General features: G+C 41.8%; 1 protein-coding gene across 1 annotated transcript in view; it reads right to left on the bottom strand.

Moving 5' to 3' along the window:
• Positions 1 to 19879, bottom strand: part of adam12b (ADAM metallopeptidase domain 12b) — a 137310-nt gene that overhangs the window by 97063 nt on the left and 20368 nt on the right. Inside the window, exons 2-3 of the mRNA XM_050070451.1 lie at positions 16541 to 16662; positions 10549 to 10622 (exon numbers count right to left, since the gene is read on the bottom strand). Of these exons, the coding sequence (XP_049926408.1) occupies positions 10549 to 10622; positions 16541 to 16662 (196 nt within the window). The remainder of the gene's footprint in view (positions 1 to 10548; positions 10623 to 16540; positions 16663 to 19879) is intronic.

The following is a 19879-nucleotide window of genomic DNA, read 5'->3' as shown; positions in this document are numbered from 1 at the left end:
GTGGTTTGTAATACTGTGAAGAAGAATTTTTTATAACTCTTGGAAAGTAAAACAGCTTCAATAATTGAATTCCATGTTGCCAAAATCACCATGTCAACAGTGGAAATATGCTGCTCTTGTTATAAAGTAACGTGTGCATGTATAGCATAAATTTGATTGGCCAATGTATTGCATTGTCCTGTCTTAATCTTTTTGGTCAGAGCTCTCTCGGTTGGCATCATGGAGACTCCAGGATGTTACTGGTTGCACTCAAGAAATAGACTGTGTTTCCAGTGTTTGTGCTAAACCAAGCCAACCGGCTGTGGGCTTATAACAAACAGACACTGAGAGTGGTTTAAATCTTCTCAACTCACTCTCTGCCAGAAAACAAATCAGTGTGTTTCCCAAAATGTAGACTATTTGTCGCGGCCATTTCAACATACCAAAATTCCTTGGCCGCTTAGTTTGTCAGGTGTCTCGGTTTTGACTCGTGTTTCTGTTCCTTTTCTGGAGCTCCACAGTACTCACGAGGCAGGGAGAAGTTTACGAGACTTACTGAGAATCCCAAAAAGTAAACAAAATGACAGGCCAAGTCCTTCCAAAATTACATCTTGTGCGGTCCACTGTGGACTTGAAGTTCTATGTCTACATATTCTCATCGTATTACCGTTACTACAATTCAACACTGCATAACACAGTCAAAAACTAATTAGGATACAAATCAACACAAACTTCAAGTTGTCTTTACTAGGGTTGGGAATCCGGATCCGGTTCTTTTTTGGAACCGGGTCCAAAGTTCCGGTTCCGGAACCGGTTCCATCACATTTGGAGTAACGGTTCCTGCAAACGGTTCCTAGATTGTAAAAAAAAAAACAAAAAAAAAACGTCACGTACATTTCCGCCGCATATTTCTGTCCGAACCTGACCGAGCCCGACATTATTTAATTACTAAAGCATTGAATTTGTGTCACACAGACCTCCGTGTTTGAGATGGGAGCGGGTGGCGGGAGCGGGCGGCGGGAGGTCCGACGCTTCCAGCGAGGGGAGAAGGAGAAATATAACAAATTAAGATAAAATAGGAGAAACCTGTCTCCCTCTTTTATTTAATTTTCAGCGTTTAATCAAGGCGGAGGCGGGCGGCTGGAGGTCCGAGACTTCCAGCGAGGGGAGAAACAAACAGCCAATGTGTGTCTGTGTGTGTTATGTTCAGGTGTTGTCACGTAAATAACAGTACCCAAGCATTAATGCATGTAAGTATTTTTATTACATTGCTGTGGTTAATTTGAGGTAATAGTGTTACTGTAGAAATCAGATAATCACTTTTTGTTGTTATATATTCTCAGGGAGATGATACAAGCTCTAAATCTGAAATACACACCACACACAAATGTGTATTTTCATCTAATTGTAGGCTACTGTGCAACAGTTAGAATAAAGTTTTTGTAATGGTATGATTGCATTTGTGTTTATTATATACTTGTTTAAGTATAGCAAGTATAATGAATATAATGTAGGAATCGGTAAGAGGAATCGGTAAGGAATCGGACCGTTAAAAAGGAATCGGTAAGGAATCGGAATCGTTAAAATCCTAACGAGTAGTCTTTACGCACGACGTTGTCCACAATCTCCCTCTGTCTTGCACACTAAACGTTCTTACGGAACAACACACGGCGTAAATAATAGAGATGTACCGATACCACTTTTTCCTTCCCGATACCGAGTACCGATCTGATACCAGCGCGTAAAATAAAAATGGATGGGATATGAATTGTTGTATGTCTCAACTCCTAAAACTCTATGTAAAATATTAAGAAATAAATACATAATAGTAGAATGAATGACATAAAACTTTTTTTTATTATTATTATCCAGTGTTGACACAGATCAAGACACCGGTTACAGTGCAGCCACACAATTTGGTAAAAGAGACATTTTAAAGGCTACAGTAGAATGCTTTTTAAACTCCGCTCCGTTTCGTTTGCCTGTAGCGTGTGTATACGTAATGACGTGAGGCATTACGTGGTATCGGATTGGTCATAGGCTGTACTCGCCGATACCACATTTTAGGCAGTATCGGAGGCATTTCCGATACTGGTATCGGTATCGGTACAACTCTAGTCAATAACTTGTTCCCGTATTCTAACACATAAATAAAGTTAATATAAACATAACCTCAGTATAGTCCACTACCATACACTACTCAAAGTATACAGAAACTGTTTTGTAAACTTAAATACCATCAGAACCTGGATGATATGTCATATCAGCAAAGATATTCTCACCAAATATTAATATGAGCTTAAGTGGCTCTTACACTATTCCTTTATCCTGGCCTTACACCAAATGACTTCTCAAGAGACTTCACTGTCACAGACAAAATTCAATCGTCAAAATGAAATCAGTTTTACCTCAGCTGGTACAGTGTCCCATGATCTTGATTGTTTGGTGTAATGTGGTCATGAAACTGTGTTTGAGCCATCTTAAGTCAGTCTTTCTCTCGTATTCAAACATATTAAACATTAGCGTACGTTTTCAGTCTTGGAACATTGTTAAAACCAACAGCTGCGGTCTCTCCGGCACCACAGAAGAAGCAGCAAACTTGGTAGTCAGTGAACATGGAAGGGAGTCAAGGGATGCACAAGAACATGAACAAATCTCAGTGTTCTTTAACTGTGGAGGAGGAGAAACTGGTGGAGTTGTGGAGTGAATACGAGTCGGTGTAATTCTGCATGTATCTGATCCACCAACTGGAACTTATTTTAGTGAGAAAGCTTAATTTTTGAAATGATTCGCCTCGCATTCCCACAGTCTTCTTCCACTAAAGTAGAGCAGCTAACCAACAGAGGCTGGTCGCATGTTGAGGCGACAAAGTCTGTTCGACATATGATGCCTTTTATCTTGTGGTTCTAGAGTTGTGTGTTTTTGCAGACAAACAAGGAACTGCTAACGTATCGTATTTCTTAAAGGAAGTTTGGCGCAATATCTTCCACCAGGAGCAGGATGGGAAAAAGTCTCAAGAGGAGTCTAGCTATAGTCTAGCAAATAGTGACCCTGCATGATCCCCAGTCTTTTCAAAGATTAACAACTCACATTGTCTTCAGATGTGAAAGCATGTCAGACTCAAGTCTTTTAAATATTTCTAAAGTCTTTTCAAAGTCTTCTAGTGTGTGGTAGGCCATTTTTTTTCACACAGTGCTGATATCTGTCTCAACGCAGCCTTCTTGCAATTAGCACGCAAAAAGTACATTAGACATCATTTTCTCTGCCTTATTGTGTCACAACAGGCAATCACAGAATAATTGGCATACACAATGAAGCAAAGTGCAGAGAAGCAGCTAATAGAAACCCCCTTGCTTGTAGGTGACTGGTGTTTAACCTTGTAATAATGTTTGAATTGATTGTGACAGGCAGAACAAAATGCCTTGGCATCCGAAGTAAAGTCACACAGAGACTTGGCACCAAAGTCCGAGTACACATGTGTTGGCACCGAACAGCAGCCTGAGGTCCAACGCTCCCCACTGGTGGCTTTGACAGAGTCTCAGGTTGCATGGTGACAGAAGAGCTGCTCAGTGGAAACACAAGCATGCATGTGGAGAGCGTGGGAGGAAGGGAACGGGAGAGACAGCCAGAGATAAGGGAGGGGGGGCTGAAAAACCTGGATGTAGATGGAAAGACAGTGAGGCATGTCACAGGAAAAGAGCATCACAACAAGTCTAAGTGTTGCTTATGAAGTTTGCTGCTGCTCAACATCCAGTATCTATCTACTTCCTGACCTCATGCAGGTCACCGAGGCAGCGTGGCTTTATATAGACAGCATGGAAACCCATCATCACTGAATAGTTACACGCATAAAAGTTCCTTTTACAACCCAAACGAGCAAAGAGCCAACACTTTTCTACATTGTGCCACTGAAAGACAGAGCCACATACTCTTTGACTTATCTCGTATTCTTGACAGATCCAATTAAAGTGCAAAGGAAACCTGGGATCTCTCTTTGTTTGTCTGAGCTCCTTCTCACTGAACACACTGGGCGATATTAAACCTCCTCTGTGGCATCACACATTGACACGGATCTTGGCATTGTCAGCTGTGTTATTGAAATGGAGTGCATCTTCTTTCCCATAGAAAACACACTGAGGATGTTGCTATGGGGATTTTTTTTTTTTTGCCAAAAACATAATGATGTTGTTTAGATGTGGCCATGTGTTTCAAAAGGGCTCTTTCCTCTTTTCTTTCCTGCCACAGAAGAATGAAAGGAAATGTCCTCACTGGGAAACGCATGGTCTTGTGAAGAGAGCTCGTTGCACTATGAACACATGCAGCTCGCTGTGTTACAAGGAATAAAGCTAAAAAATAAAGAGCTTTTTCATAAAAATAAAAACAGTGTCCTTCGGAATTAGATTAAAGCGACGCACAATGAAAATGTGACTCGTTGGGATGTGCCTGAATCCGAATACATATTTTGGAAGGGCACAAATAATGTGATGCAAAGAGACTTGCTCATTATCGGGGAAAGAAACCCGACATGTTTGTACATTAGGTTTCTTTAAATTGATTAATATCGTATCATTAAGATGCAACGCAAGACTTTTATTTTCTAACAAATCGTTTTAATTACTACATATAATTGAAAAGTGACCGCTATATTCTGATCAACCCAAACGAATCAGCGCACAGCTGTCTGAGAGCGCATCAGGAGCAGTTTTTAGCCGTCAGTGTTAATTTTCTCAGTCAAAATATTATTTCAGGCAATAATTATCCATCTAAGATGTCTATGTATCAGCCATACAGTATGTTCATGGAGTTTTAACTAAGCGTCCACTAACAACCTAACCAGTATTTCATGGGAATATAAACACACGGAAATAAAAAGAGCTGTGAAATATATGTGGCATTAAAAATTTTAAAGTCTCAAAGTCTGAAATAAATGAAAGACGTTCTTTGAAAATCATTCTCTTTTAAAAATAAAAACCTTTATATTTATTTATTTATTTAATTAATTAATTAAATTATTTCATTTACATATCTATACTTCCATTTATTTATAAATTTATGTCCTCATTTATTTCTGGATTTATTTCATAGGCATATAGATAGTTCAGAAAATTTAAAAATTTAAGACAGATGAAAAGCACAGTATGAGAATGTGGAAATATATTTCATAATTAATTACATGCCATTATGAAATCCATTTGATGCTTTGACGGCACAACAGTTTTATTGGCAATGAAAAAAAAGGTATGAAAATACAACATTTGCCCATTTTAACATGACTTCCTGTACAAACCACGCCCACTTCCTGTCCTGTATAGGAATACTTTTGCATAGACTGATAATATTGTTGTTTGAACAGATACAGACACAGATAATGATAATGAATATAAAGAGATGTGTTGCCGTTCTTGTATTTATTTTCTAAAAGCTGACTTGGCTGTGAAAGAAAGCTGGAAAATCGTCTGTGCCTCCAGTGTGAGCCTGGCAATATTGTCACTTGTGGTCATTAAAAGTTACATAGTATCTCTTTAAATGAAAATGTCAGCACTAGTATTGAACAATGTTAAACAATAAAGCTCCTTAGAAACCAGAAATTATGACATTAAATTTAAACTTCAGTAAATGGGCCAAGCTGTACATCTTTAATACTTCTTTCTCTCTCACACACACACACACGCACACACGAGCACCTTGGTCTCCCAGACAGTGCTATTGAAGTCTTTAATCAAGACTAATGTGGAATGTCCCATACGAGCCACCATTAATCATTTGAAGCTGGCCAACTGTGCCATTGATCAATGCTATACATCAAAGCAGCCGCTGCTGGCACAAGTCTGCATGTCTGTCCAGCTCTGTTTGCACCGCGCAACACGCCAGGCCTTAAATATTGTATACGACACAGCCCTTCCCATTACTCTTACAAGAAAAAAGATATGACAGAGTAATAGGAAAACATTTTCCCCCTTTTAACCATGTTAAGCTATTTATTTTAATTGAAGTGGCATGTGGGACAAAGACGTTAATGTGTAATGGCATATGAGGCTGTAACAATTGAAATCAAGAACAGAAGCCGATCTAAGTCACGTCCCAAAGTGCTGCTCGGGCGCAGAGCTGACAAAACAAAAATCCAAACTAACAAAGAGTGCAAAACAACATTTACTCCGAACAAACAGGAACATTTTTCACTGAGGTTTGCAGGGCTCTTCTTTTGGCAACTGCGATACACTTTTGTTGACCTTGTAAGAGTGACAAAATGTAGGAGTGTGTGGATACAGAGGCATCTCACTGCCTATACGATATGCTTTTTATTCAGACACTTTCATCCAACTGGCTGCCAAGGACACAAAAGAGTTGGCCTGTACCACCCAGGAAAATCAAATCCTTCTCAAGCGTGTACAAAAACAAAGAGACTCCAGCTCTCTTAAACACATTCAGTCTTGCTGTATGCCACCTATAGAAACACTCCCCTCACACACACACACACACACACACACACAAAGCAGACCCCCCGCTGATTTCTCTCCTCAGTAGATCTGTACTCGTCCTGCTGTAGCCAAGTTTTTCCTGGCCCGGGGCCAAGCGCCTAACAAACAGCAGTTTATTAATTGGATCTGGTAGCGTGTTTATATTGGTGAGGACTGAGATCATTTCACACTGGCCTTGGAGCAGGTGTGCTCGGCAGCGGTGCCAAATGAGCAAACTGCACAGGCTCAGCAGATTCGTGCAAAAAAGGATGAGCCTTCACGGAAAACCTGCCATAACTCAGCACAAAGAGCCACCACTTACTAAGCTCTTGAGTTCCCCGCATTCACATCCACTCGCCTCCACATTTTAACATCTGCTTGTACTTTTTTTACCTCTAAACTTTTAAATGTTTTCACCGCAGTTCCCTTCGAGTAGCTTTAAAGTTGAATAACTTCCACACTTTATTGAGTTACTCAAATATTAGATGCCATATTGGATTATTATATTAAATAGGAAATTGGGGATGTGTTGGACATAATTTCCTCATGTTCCCACTTAATTTCCATTCAAAAATGTCATGATCTGACCTAGAACTACTGACTATTTATTAGATCTGGTGCTGTTTAGGAGATTTAATTAAAATATTCAACATATTTCTTCATATATGATGAGATTTTGTTGCTGCTGTAGGAACATCGCATACTCGAGCTCAAGTTCATATCCAATCAAGACTTTTTTATGGTATAAAAGTAGTAAAACATGACCCCTTGGCTCCCTGTTGAGCTCTATTAAAACGCAAACTTATTCCATGCAGCCTTGAGGCATTAAACATGAACTGTAGAGTGGCTTCATAAAAAAAAAAAAAATAAATAAATAAGACGCTGCTATGAAGAATATCCAGTGAAGATATCCACACTGAGAGCATGCATCAGTGAGTGAAGCCAGGAGAGCAGCTTTGGGTGGAAAAAAAAATAAATAAATTTTTTTGCATTGCACACCTCTAAAGTGCTGTTATTATTATGAAACTGCCTTTTAACTGCCATATTTCATTCCTGCTGTTGAAAAATTGCTTTTTAAACCCTAAAAAGGAACCATTTTTTATTAATGCTGAGCAATTGAGTTGTCAAGCATATCTCAGCGACACTGGATTGGTTTAATGTGGATATATTTAATGTTGGAAAATTACAAATCTGAGCAGGTCTCAATGTTGCCAGCTTGGAAAATATTACAGTGAGTGATTCAATAAAAATTTGAGGTATTGAGACATCCTCATGTGCCCTTATCTTCCCTTCTGCCCCAGACTGAACGGTCACAGCCTCGACAAAACAGACCTGCGCAGAGGTCAGAGACCACCTGTTCTGAGTTGGCTGAACTGGTGAAGCGATATCAGAGGACACATCTGGCCTGACAGAGAACAGGCCGGATGGGAATGGCAGCGTGCTCCCGGGCCTCAGGCTGGTGACGGATGACTCACAGCTGATGCTGAGGTCACTGGGGGTCACACGGAGAACAGGGAATGGAAGGGTCAGGCAGGACAGAGTTTTTCTAGGGAGTTTGTAATTTCTGACCAAGGACAATATATTTATAGAACTTTTTTTTAGTTTGTTTGTGAAGTAATTTGAATTGTGTTTTTGAGGGCTAGCAGGTTACCTTGAGCTATTCATGAGGGGAAATATGACAGGGGGAGGGGGGTTAATATATTATTTGTTTGCCCACTGGGTGGAAATGTATTGTTGATGCCAGAGGTCAGAGGACAATGGCCAGACTGTCCATCCCTTTATGACCACAGTGTACCCGTCTTCTGATGGCTACTTCCAGCAGGATAACGCACCATGTCACAAAGCTCACATCATCTCAAACTNAACTGGTTTCTTGAACATGACAATGAGTTCACTGTACTCCAATGGCCTCCACAGTCACCAGATCTCAATCCAATAGAGCACCTTTGGGATGTGGTGGAACGGGAGATTCTCATCATGGATGTGCAGCCGATAAATCTGCAGCATCTGTGTGATACTATCATGTCAATATGGACCAAAATCTCTGAGGGATGTTTCCAGCACCTTGTTGAATCTGTGCCGCGAAGAATTAAAGCAGTTCTGAAGGCAAAAGGGGTCCAACCTGGTACTAGCAAGGTGTACAGGAGTGGCTGGTGAGTGTATGGACCAACCAAAGCTTTACAACGAGATAAGTTAAAACCTGTGACTGCTTGTTGTGTGCCTAAAAACCTGCCATTGGCACCAATGCCATGCCAATGCTCTGTACATCTGTCAAACTCACAGCTTTTCAAGTACAAGTAATGACTGAAAGAGTAACCACTGAGGACATCTGAGGAGAATAAACCGACATACGTGTCAACAGCAGCGTGGATGTAGATGAGATGGGCTCATTCAAGGACTGAGGGCTGTTGTCAGAGAACGCCATAACAAGCAAACACGCTGTCTGCTGACAGTTTATAACTGACTTGACCAGCTGACTTTGCTACAAGTTGACTGGCTGTTGAAGCAGGTGATGTAACTTATGTTCTAAAACCGGCCACTGGCCACTTTAGAAGCTTAATTGCAGGTGGCACCATCACCCAGCTTGATGGGCCAGCTCACACCGCTGCAACTTTTCTTTGTCTTGTCACAAATCTTTAGTCTGACCTGGCCCTAACGCCTCATCTCAACACAGTCTTCCTTTGTGTTGGTATTTGCGTGAAGTTTACGGACCACACCCCTAGTGTTCAGCACAAGGAAGTGCATCTCTGTACAGATGGATAAAAATGCCACTGTAGAAATGATAGAAAAGTTCATTTTTAGTGTTTTTCAGCATCAAGTCTTGTAGAATATCACACAGAGCAAGTAAGAGACAAAACAGGACCAATAATCCATAGCAACAAATACATGAGTAGGTCGGCCTGTCAGATGTGGAACCAGTTTTGCAAAACACTTTGTTGAAAGATGTATGATCTACTATGCATGCATTTGATTCGTTACACAGCTAGCATGCTACCGATTGTTAGCTAGCTAAACATGCCGTCGCCGTTACACCTTTCACTCAGAAAAAATGCATAAATAGAGGTGAATCACCTTCAACGATCTGTCACAAAAATTCTAATTTTTTAATGTATTGGAGAAATTCAAGTCCGAAAAAATAAAATAAATAAATAAAACATAAGGAGTTACGCAAACATATCGCAGATCCTAAAAGTTCTCACAGCAATGAATGGACTTCCAGCTGGAATTGAGGTGGAAAAGAGAGATTGAATATGTGAATCAATAGCCGCAGTTTCACTTTTCAATCTCAACAACCATAGATGTGTTTCATTTCCCAACTCCCACCACACTTTTGCAGTTTGGAAAGGGGACGCGACAAGAAAATCTCAGTGGCCCGATTTGTGTTTACTCTCTCGAGTTACCAGTGACGGAGGTCTGACCACTTGTGGAACAAATCCATCACTCCAGTGTCAATATCTGTACCTGTAAACAGCAGGGTAGAATATTATGTCTCTGCTCCGACTGAATGAGAAACATTAGCAGAAACGTGACCGGAGACGGCGTCGTCATCATTGGTGTGAGATTATAAATTTCCCCCGACATGTAACTTGGCCTTTACGTGCTTTTTATTCTGGCCTTACAGCAGTATTTCCTCTCTGTATGAAACAGTTGAGAATGCGTGTGTGTGTATCTGCATATTTATGAACTCCAAATGATCCTCACCCCTCGTTTCACAGTTCACTGTGTTATTTTCCGCAGTCTGGAAGGGAGTGGAGTGATGAGAGGAGAGGAGAAGCAAAGCAGGAGAGAACAAGCATGTCCTCAGAGCTCTCCTCTTCCTTATTCTTTATCAGCTTTCATCTCTCGGCCCTTCAGAGAGACTGAACCATAAAAGAGTCCAATCACTAGGGGACATATTATTTTTTCCCTCCTTGAATATACTATATCATAGCCCAGAACCATACAACTTCTCCTCCTCTTGCATTTATAACTCCAGCCAGCCATAGCTGCGAGCTGGGGTTTATCTATTGGCTCTGTGTGTGATTAACATAATAAATATCTAGTTTCCTCTGTCCTGGTGCTCACAATGACTTTGGAAGGAGAATTTAAAATAAATCAGAGGACAACTCACTCATTCTTCTCCAGCAACAGGATCAGCTGTTCACCTTCCGCACGTACCAGCAGCTGGAGTGACGCAGGATAACTCTGAAAGACAAAAAGATGATGGGAGTGTTAAGGTGGTGCCCGGATCTCACCCATCCTGCCTGTGCATCAGCATGTGTGTGAAGCTTCACCTTCAGTTTGACACACAGGCTGTATACAAGGAAGGATGTGGCACGGCACAATAGTGTTGGAGGAACAGGAAGAAAGCGTTCACATCCTACGCTTACCCACTCTGTGCACCACACAAAAGGAAGTGTAGTGGACTAGTTTCACAGCTTCACCAACCAACGTAACTTTTCTATCCATACGGTCTCTTTGTAGTTATAATCCTGAACACAGTCATGAAACCAAATCCCATTTTCTATGTTATATATGGTCAGCAGCATTTATTGTATGGCTTCACTGTGAACAGACACAACAGCCGCTCTTCTGTTATATTTCTGACAAGAAAGCTGCTCCATGAGTGGAGCACTACACCCATAGAAATAGACTGACAGTAGAACAAACATTCTCATTCATCAGTCATACCTCTGATACTGCCTAAAATTATGGGTCGGGTATCGGCGACTACACAAGCCTGTGCACAGATCCAATGCCACGTAATTTATTAATAAACTTTTAAAGAAGTTTCACAGCCAAATAAAATGACAGTTTTCCAATAAGTCAATTCTTCTTTGCCACTCTGTCTGAAACAGTAGCCTATAAAGCAAGTTGTGCCAGGGTGTCGACAGGTATCAGACAGTTAAAGTCAATGCTTTTTAAGACCCGTTCAAGACACCTTTTAACCAAATACAGGACAGATTTTTGGACAAATCATGTTTTACTTATTTAAAAACCGCAAGTAAGCATTGCAGGCAAGAAGTATGTGGTCTTGTGCAGAGGTAAATGTTATGTGGGAGTATGGTTATTAGAGTGAGTTAAGTCAATCTACATTTTGCCAACCGCTAAGCGAAACTTTGAAGTAAAATGACAGCATTATAGTTTTTTTTAAAGATTTGTAACATAAGCCCCTTTTACACTGCCACGAATGTTGGGCTGTTTTGCCAGTCAGCTGCGAGTGTTTAGACACACAGAGCCGGATTGGCGAGTTGATCCGAGGTGCCAAATTTTCCGCCTCGCAGGGTAGACATATTGGCGGAGCCCTTTTAGTTTAAACAGACCGAGGCGGCCTTCCGCAATGGGAGGGGCTGTTGATGACTTGCAGGAGGAACTGTTGATGATGCCGCATGTGCGACCCACTGGCAGTGGATAAACAGGAAACAGCTGATAGCAGGAATTAGCGAGCAGCTAGTAGCAAGAGGGAAACGCAAACCTGACAGACACTGTAAAGATGAGCAACTGGGGAGACAAGGAATTGCCCACCCTCCTTGTCCTCGCAAACGAAGAGGCCATTAACTGTCAGATGACGGGAACGGTGAAGGACGGGCTGATTTATGGGAGAATCGCCGCCTGACTAGCGCCGCCTGACTAGCCGCGGCTTCCCTCCCACGTCACTGTTTACGTCACACGCTGAGCTACACGTTTTGTTACTTGCTCACGCCCCCCATTGCCCTGAAAAAGGCGCATTCTGTATAAACAAAAGTAGGTAGGCGGCATTTTGCCGCACTCCCCGATTTTGTTTTTATACTGCCAATGCTGAAAAGAGACTGATTGGGCTTTCCTGCAAATTTGCACAATTCCTGTTTAAAAAGGGCTATAGAAAGGCTTCACTCATTTTTACAAAAAGAAATTCAAAAATGGATAAATGAAATTAGACAAAATGTTTGTAGGAGTTAAGACCTAGCAAAATTCAAATTTAAGACTTGACTTTTAAGGCCTAACATTAAATTTAAGATATTATAAGACTTTTAAAAGGGCCTGTAGAGATCCTGTGTGCTGTGCAGCTGGTATCTACTGTTTTAGAACACAATATTTACACTGGAAAGTCCCATCAGTAAAAAAACAAAGTGACAAACGTATGCTCTCTGTATGTACTTTTTTTAGGTTTAACAAAGATTTTAACCATGTTGCCATACAACAATGACAGCAATCACTGAACATCCATACAGGGTCAGTATACAGTTCTGGTACTCAGTATTTGCTGATTCGCAAGGTCAGTAATCCTTATCAGTATAGGGAAGGAAAAAATGGTATTGGAACATCTCTGTTTTATGTACAGTTGCTACTGCTACTGCTGTGGTGAGCTAACTTTCACATAAACAAACTGACGTGCGCCAATATCCTGAAATCACTGAAATAAGGTTTTGCAATAACGACCAATGAGCAGTGGAGTTGTACTTTTTCAAATAAGCAATCCATTACTTTTAAAACATTACTGTAACTGTCATTTCCCTGATTCTTTTGTTGCCATGAACTGCAAGTTTGTTGAAACATGTCTTGTAGCTGCCTTTCAAAAACGAGTAAGAGTCACCGCTTAGCAGACAGCCGAGAGGCAGTGAGCGTGGGGATACACAGTGTGCAGATCAGTATATTTTCATTTTCTGTTGTTAAATACATGACTAACAAGACTAGGGCCCATTTATGCTCAACGTTACATACTGACATGGATGGAGCCCTCTGTCCGTACTCTGCATTTATGATGTCAGTATTTGTGGACGTTTTCTTAAAGCTTACGGATACGGATGAAACGGAGCAGTACCACCGAAGATCACGTGGGCAGTGTAGCGTAAAGATGAGCGTGACATGAGCGTGAGATACGACCGTAGGAGACAATGAAGACATTCAAAAAATAGTTGAACAGAATGAATCGGCAATATAGTGAAAAGAATTCTCCTTCTACATGTCGCAATGTATTTAGTGGCCTCACAGACCACGGCCGTCCAATACAATATTACAACCTCCTCTATATCACCTCATTTGCTGTTGTGTGAAGGTTTTGACTCTGCTCTTAAGTGCCATCTATTGGCTGTATCTATCTATCTATACTACCATAGAGGACTCATAAGTATGAGGGCAGTGACGTTCACAAAGATTGAAACAGACATATTTACTTTCATTGGGCAGTTCCAACTGGTAGGTGGCCCTGAGGCAGACCCAGAACACGCTGGAGGGATTACATATCTCATCTGGCCTAGGAACGCCACAGGGTCCTCCAGGAGGAGTTGGCAAGCATTGCTGGGGAGAGGGATGTCTAGAATACTTTGCTCAGCCTGCTGCCCCCACAACCTGGCATCAGATAAGCAGTTGAAAATGGATGGATGGATAATTATTTTTGTAGGTATAATTGAGCCCCAAGACAGTTTTGGTGAGTGTGTCAAGTTCGCATGGAGAGTGTTTTACAATGATATAACAAGGTAATTTAGCTAACGTTAGTCTTAGTTCTGTGAAAGAGAAACACTTGGATTGATATACCACTGTATTTTTTTGTTTAACAAGGCAAACAGGTGTGAGAACAGGCTGAAACTGTGTTCTCAAACTAGTGAGTGTGACGCACTTAATGGCCCCGCTGACCTGTGTTCTCACCATAGAAAATTATCATGTGTCATTTACTTCTGTATGAGTCAAACGTTCACGGCAAACAGGCCAATGTCCTTCCTATTCTTCCGTCTCTGTGACTACACTGCACTTGCCGTTACCACGGTAACCAAATGATGTCAAATCAAGCAGCACGAAGGAATACAACTTTAAATTGCACTTTTCTGTTAAAAGTAGTTGGTAAAGACTAGTGTTGCACGGTATACCGGTATACCTAAAATAGTACTGCGGTACTAGAGTATTCCAAACGGTGCTATACTGCATTTGGAAAATACCGGTACTTTGAAATTGATTCAATTCATTAATTTATTTAATTCATTTATGCACACAAACGCCTTCCTTTTTCCTACTGGAGCACAGATTGCGCAAGTGGTGTGTATGACAACACCTGTATCAACATTCGCAGCTGGCGCACGTGAAAAAAGGCAAGAGAAAGTCTGCCTTGCAAAGGGAGACAACACGAGACAACACCAACTTGGTGAAACATTTGAGCAACCAAACCATGACATCCGTACCGAGGTACTTACCGAACCATGATTTTCTTTGGTACCGTATCACCCTTACTATTTTTTGTTCTAAAGGTTTGTATCCAAAAGGACTTTTCCTTAGGAAAAGTACCGAAGAGTATCGAAATTCATATTGGTATCGGCACCGAAACAAAGATTTTGGTATCGTGACAACACTAGTAAAGACGAGACTATTATCTGCAAAGATGATCCTAAATGCTGGATAGTATTTTGTTCCTCACTGCCTCCTGTGCGATAGGATTCTTTGGCAGAAAAACTGTACTTCATTGCAGGAGCAACTGTAATGACTATGTGATGTGAGTAATTCAGTGCCACTGATTTATGGCTGCAAGAAGCCAGGATGATGCGGGAGATGCTGCTCACAATGTCAAATAGCATTTTGAGATTTAATCCTAAATCAAATGTCAAACCGGCAATTTCCCAACAAACAGCTCTGAGATGACTTGATGCTTTCCGGAAAATAGTTGTTATCAGAGCGAAGAAGTGCCCTTGCAGCAGGACAGAAGCAACGTGTATTTGTGCCTGAGGCCTCAGACCATTCTTCCAACATGAAAAAAACAAGAAAAGGACAAAGCAAGACATGACATATTTATTTATCCTCGCCAGCAGAGAGACAGAAATTGCCAGACATGTGCTCAGTGAGGAACAGGGACAGATTTATGTATCATGAGATGATATTTCAGACGTACTCCGTCCTCATTCACAGTGGCATTTCTTAAGTCTGCTGACCGATGCCTTCAGGCCAGTGTTTTGCCAGTCGGTCTGCAGCTCTGCCTGAGACTCAGTTTGTCTGTGTTTGTGTGGCTGCAAGTATGTGTGTGTGTGGAGGCGATGTCACTGTAAGTAATGACTCTGCAATACTTTACGACTGCTTCATAACCTTCTATTGGCACAAGGAGAGGCTGTATCAATCTGTTATCCGGGGAGGTTTAAGTCTTCGTGAAATCTGTGGTAAGACAATCACCAGCTGCCCTGGAAGGCAGTTTAATTTGGGGAAGGGTCAGCTTGTAGATAGCCTACTGTAAAACCACTGCATCCCCGCAACAGAAGTGATTTACGTCAGCAGTGGCTGGCGGTTAAACATATCTGATGTAGATGAAAACGGGGCGCATAATTAACTCCATAAAGCTAAAAGTAGCTTTTTTTCTCGAGTCAGTGTGACATGTGGGTGATAAACAATTTATGTAATTAACTTCACTGCCCCTCTCCTACTGACTGACTTTGAGAGAGGAGCACAAGACTGGGGAAAAAAAAGACTTCCTCAGATGCTGGCTTCCACGAACCAGGACAAAAAAAAAGTTTGATTGCTTGGGGAGTTCTCAACACCTACGCATTTCCCTTCTCTGGAAAAGTTTCCTTAAGTTGTGGTGGGGGATGCCAAATTTCAAACATTTTCTTTTCCAGCTGTAGTGGGTAGGACAGACTGGTTTTCCTTGCCTGAGAACACAGACTTGGAGAGCTGGTTTGACTGTATGTTTGCATCTTGTAATCTAGCGTACATCTTACGGTGCAGGTAAAAAACGACTCCATCTATAAGGTGTAATGAGGCTGCTTCACGCTGTTGGCTTGCTCTCGCAGCATCAGTTTTGTGCACTGCTGACTTGTAAAACTGTTGAAAGGCTGACGTGTTTCAGGAATAATTCCACAGCGTGTATCGCCTACAGGGTGAATTCAGCAAACAAAGGAGAGGGAGCTCGCAAGGAGAGAGACCACAAAAGGGAGCTGGCAGAGGATAAACAGAGCTAAGGAAGGGACTTTCTACTGAGGAAAAATCAAGCAAGCAGGGAATGAGGCGACAGGGGAAGGAGTCATGACATATACTGTGGTTATGTCAAACAAAAAGACAGACATCTGCATTTGGTTGAGCCCTTGGAAGCACGCTGGCATCTGCCACACTGCTGTTTGAGCCAGCTTATTAGCATTAAGCTAGTGCCGCTAAGTGGCCTTGTGAGTATTTACCCCGGCCGTGAGCTGGAGGAAAGGTCTGCGCTCCTTGCCCTTCAGCAGCAGAGGTACGGTGGTCCCATAGCGGTTTGGTTTGATTGCTTCCCCTCGCTGTTTAGCCTTGTCTGGACTACTTCCTGTAAAGAAAAAAATATCAAATTAGATTAAAGACTTGAATGAAATTAAAAATCACACTGCAAATACCAGAGATGCTTATAAAATGTTTCTGGCATGCCGACAAAGGGGTCAGCGGTATGGGTCAAAACTTCTCTGTAATATCCTCAATAATTAAAACACACCAATAATGTTTCAGACAGAAAAACCCTGAAACAAAGGCAGGGAAGCCTCAGACACATGGCGCAGCAGGGCATGACTAAGGACTGTGGACTGCGCCGCTGAGAAAGAGTAAAAGCTCACTCTTGTTCCTGTGAGGAGATGTGCTGTCCCCCAAAGGGCCTTTCTGCAGTAGGACCACAGCCACACAGACAGAGCATCAATAATAGATGCTCTCGCACAGTTTATGAGGAACTCAGCCTTTACGATATTTCCAGATAGGGATGGAGGTTAGATGAAAAAAAAGAAAAAAGAAAAACAACTGGCAGGATGAAATTGTCTTTTCCACTTTTTATCTTTTACTCTTTCACTTCACATTTAAGGTCAGAAACTGGCACTGCAGTCTGCTGCTTCTCTCAGTTTCCTCTCCACGCTCTCTCTGTAACATATCATTAAACTCCTCTCTTAAACTCCTCTATTAAACTCCTACTGAAGTTAAATTAGCAAAGTTAGAAGCCAATTATGCTAATTCGCCCTTAAAAGGCTGCTCATTTGGGAGGCAAACAAAACGGGATGTATATATAGCATAGGATGAAATATAAGAAACCGGATCAGTGGCTTCAAGCAGAATGTGGGAATCATAGACACAATTCCCTCTGCTCCCTCTGTGTGTCTCTCTCTCAAGCTCTCCTCCCTCTTCTCCCACAGACAACAGAGGCTGTCCATAATGCTCCCACGGCCTCTCTGAGCATGTCTGAATTGTAGCAGGCCCAGCAGGCTTCCTGTGAAGCCCAGTAAACGGTACAGACCCAGAGAGGAGCTGTGGAGATGAAGTAGGCAGGCAGTGTTAAAGGGGAGGGGAGAAGTTGTTTGAGGTTTCACACCCCTGCTATCACCAAAGGAAGACTCGGAGAGCGTGCTGCGTCTCCATTTACTGTACGTCTAAGGTCTAGGCCTGTTCCTTAATCCCCTGAGATACGCACATGAAGCATCTGTTTGTCTGCGTTGCATGTGTGGCGTCACGCAGGGTACAACAAGAGTTCAGTAGTACGCCGAGCGGCGATACTACTGTCTGACATATTTTGTTTACTCTTCCTCCCTCTCTCCTCCCAGCTGGAGATGTCTTCATTTTCAAGCACTCTGTCTCTTAAAAGTCTCTTTCTTTTCTTTGAAGATGGAATTCAGAGATGACTCCTGCGCCACCACAACTGCATTTCTTTCGACTTCAAACGGTCTGTGGCGGCGGTTGCCCTGTGCTCTCAGTGTGGCCCCAGACTCTCCATTTATCCACAGCGCGTAATAAGCTAACAAGGGCATAAAAGGGACCTCCTGTATTTAATGGGGTATTTCAACATGTGCCGATGGTAGTTTGTTGGTTTTAGTGGTGCATGAAAACCACGTTCGACAGACGGAGCAGCATGACTGAGACCACAGGCTGTGGCTAGAGTGCCAATAAAAAGGAGCTATAAAGGGAAAGTCAGGCAGACGTCTTGTTAATAAAAGACTTCAACACTTCCACTGGTGTCCTCGCAATTCATTTCAATATCTCAGACACTGAATTAGCTTCTGTTAATTAAAACATACCAATGCAGAGAGCACGCTAAAGCAGAGGAATGCCCAAAACAATACAATAAGGCTACACAACTTAGCGAATATTAATCTTGATCATGACTTTGGCCTCACACAATTAAATTAACATGATCGACTGTGATATTGACATGAATTGAAATGCATGCTTTGCTTATCGTTATGACAAATCAAGTGCCTCTTAAACTGAAACACATTCAGGAAAGTTTTGTACAGGCTGCTTCTGCAGGGTGCACACAAAGCGGCAGCCTGTGAAAACTATTCTGAATCTTGCGGCTGCAGAAAGGCAAAACCAAAATCAAATGTCTGGAGCAGAAGGCGAGGATCAAGTCTCTAAAAACTGATCATGATTCATTTTTTGGAAGTACTTCAGATTTAGGTCAAGTGATGTTAATCGTGAGTAACTCTTCAGTCACAATACTCTAGTCCTGGATATAACCATTTACTGCAACAAATGGAAATACGGCTGAATGGCTGTGCTGTTAAGGTGCTCGCCAAAATACACAAACAGTACGCACAATAGAGTCAGGCATATAATAGCAATGTTGCACAGTGCATCACCGTATTCATCCAGCCCTCAAAGACAGACTAAAATAACCAATGCAATCATATTCCACTTGACCAAATATGTCTCCTCAATAAACACTGTTTTCATTTGGTTGCACTGTGATGGCATATTTATTTTCGGTTAGACTATATTTTGGGTACAACTTTAATTATATCCTCCTGAGACCCAAACTGTTGTTTGGTGTGCAGTTTTAAGTATATCCTAGCCATTTGGGATTAGTAGGACCTGGTAAATATAAAAACCTTAACACTGTCAATGATAATAAAGTCAAAATATCCAACGTCTTCAAACTAGTACTTTCTAATAAACAATGTCTTAGCTTGTTACCGTTGCTAAAATTGGTAAAGTTTGTATGTCATATCAAACTGCAGATGTTTTTTTTTTTTTATTTCTTAAAGATATTTTTATGGGCATTTTTTGCCTTTAATTGATAGGATAGTGAAGTGTGAAAGGGGGAGAGAGAGAGGGAGAGACATGCAGCAAAGGGCCACGGGCTGGAGTCGAACCCGGGCCGCTGCGGCAACAGCCTTGTACATGGGGCGCCTGCTCTACCACTAAGCCACCGACGCCCCTAAAACTGCAGATGTTTTAATCATAAGTAAACAAGTTTCAACCATAAAATCTGATCAGGTTTTGGATCTTGTCCACTTTCATGTCGGGGTCGGCTGCAGACTGACTTGGCAGAGATGGCTGCCATCTTTGTTTTAGATGAGTGTATTGTGCTCTTACTACCACTAGATGACACACACGTCTGACTTCCGGCAGACGGCGATACAGCCGATGGGGGCAGACCCCCGATTTTTTGGCATTCCGGTTTGATTTGGGCAGAGGAGGCGAATTTCCATTTCCGACTTCCGTTTATATATAAGTAAATATGCAGAACCATTGCGATGGATTCAGAGTTTGCAGTGACGCCAATTATGTTC

Source organism: Epinephelus moara, chromosome 19 (genome assembly GCF_006386435.1).
Source record: "Epinephelus moara isolate mb chromosome 19, YSFRI_EMoa_1.0, whole genome shotgun sequence".
Classification (NCBI taxonomy): Eukaryota; Metazoa; Chordata; class Actinopteri; order Perciformes; family Serranidae; genus Epinephelus; species Epinephelus moara.
This window is presented reverse-complemented; position numbering and strand designations above follow the sequence as displayed.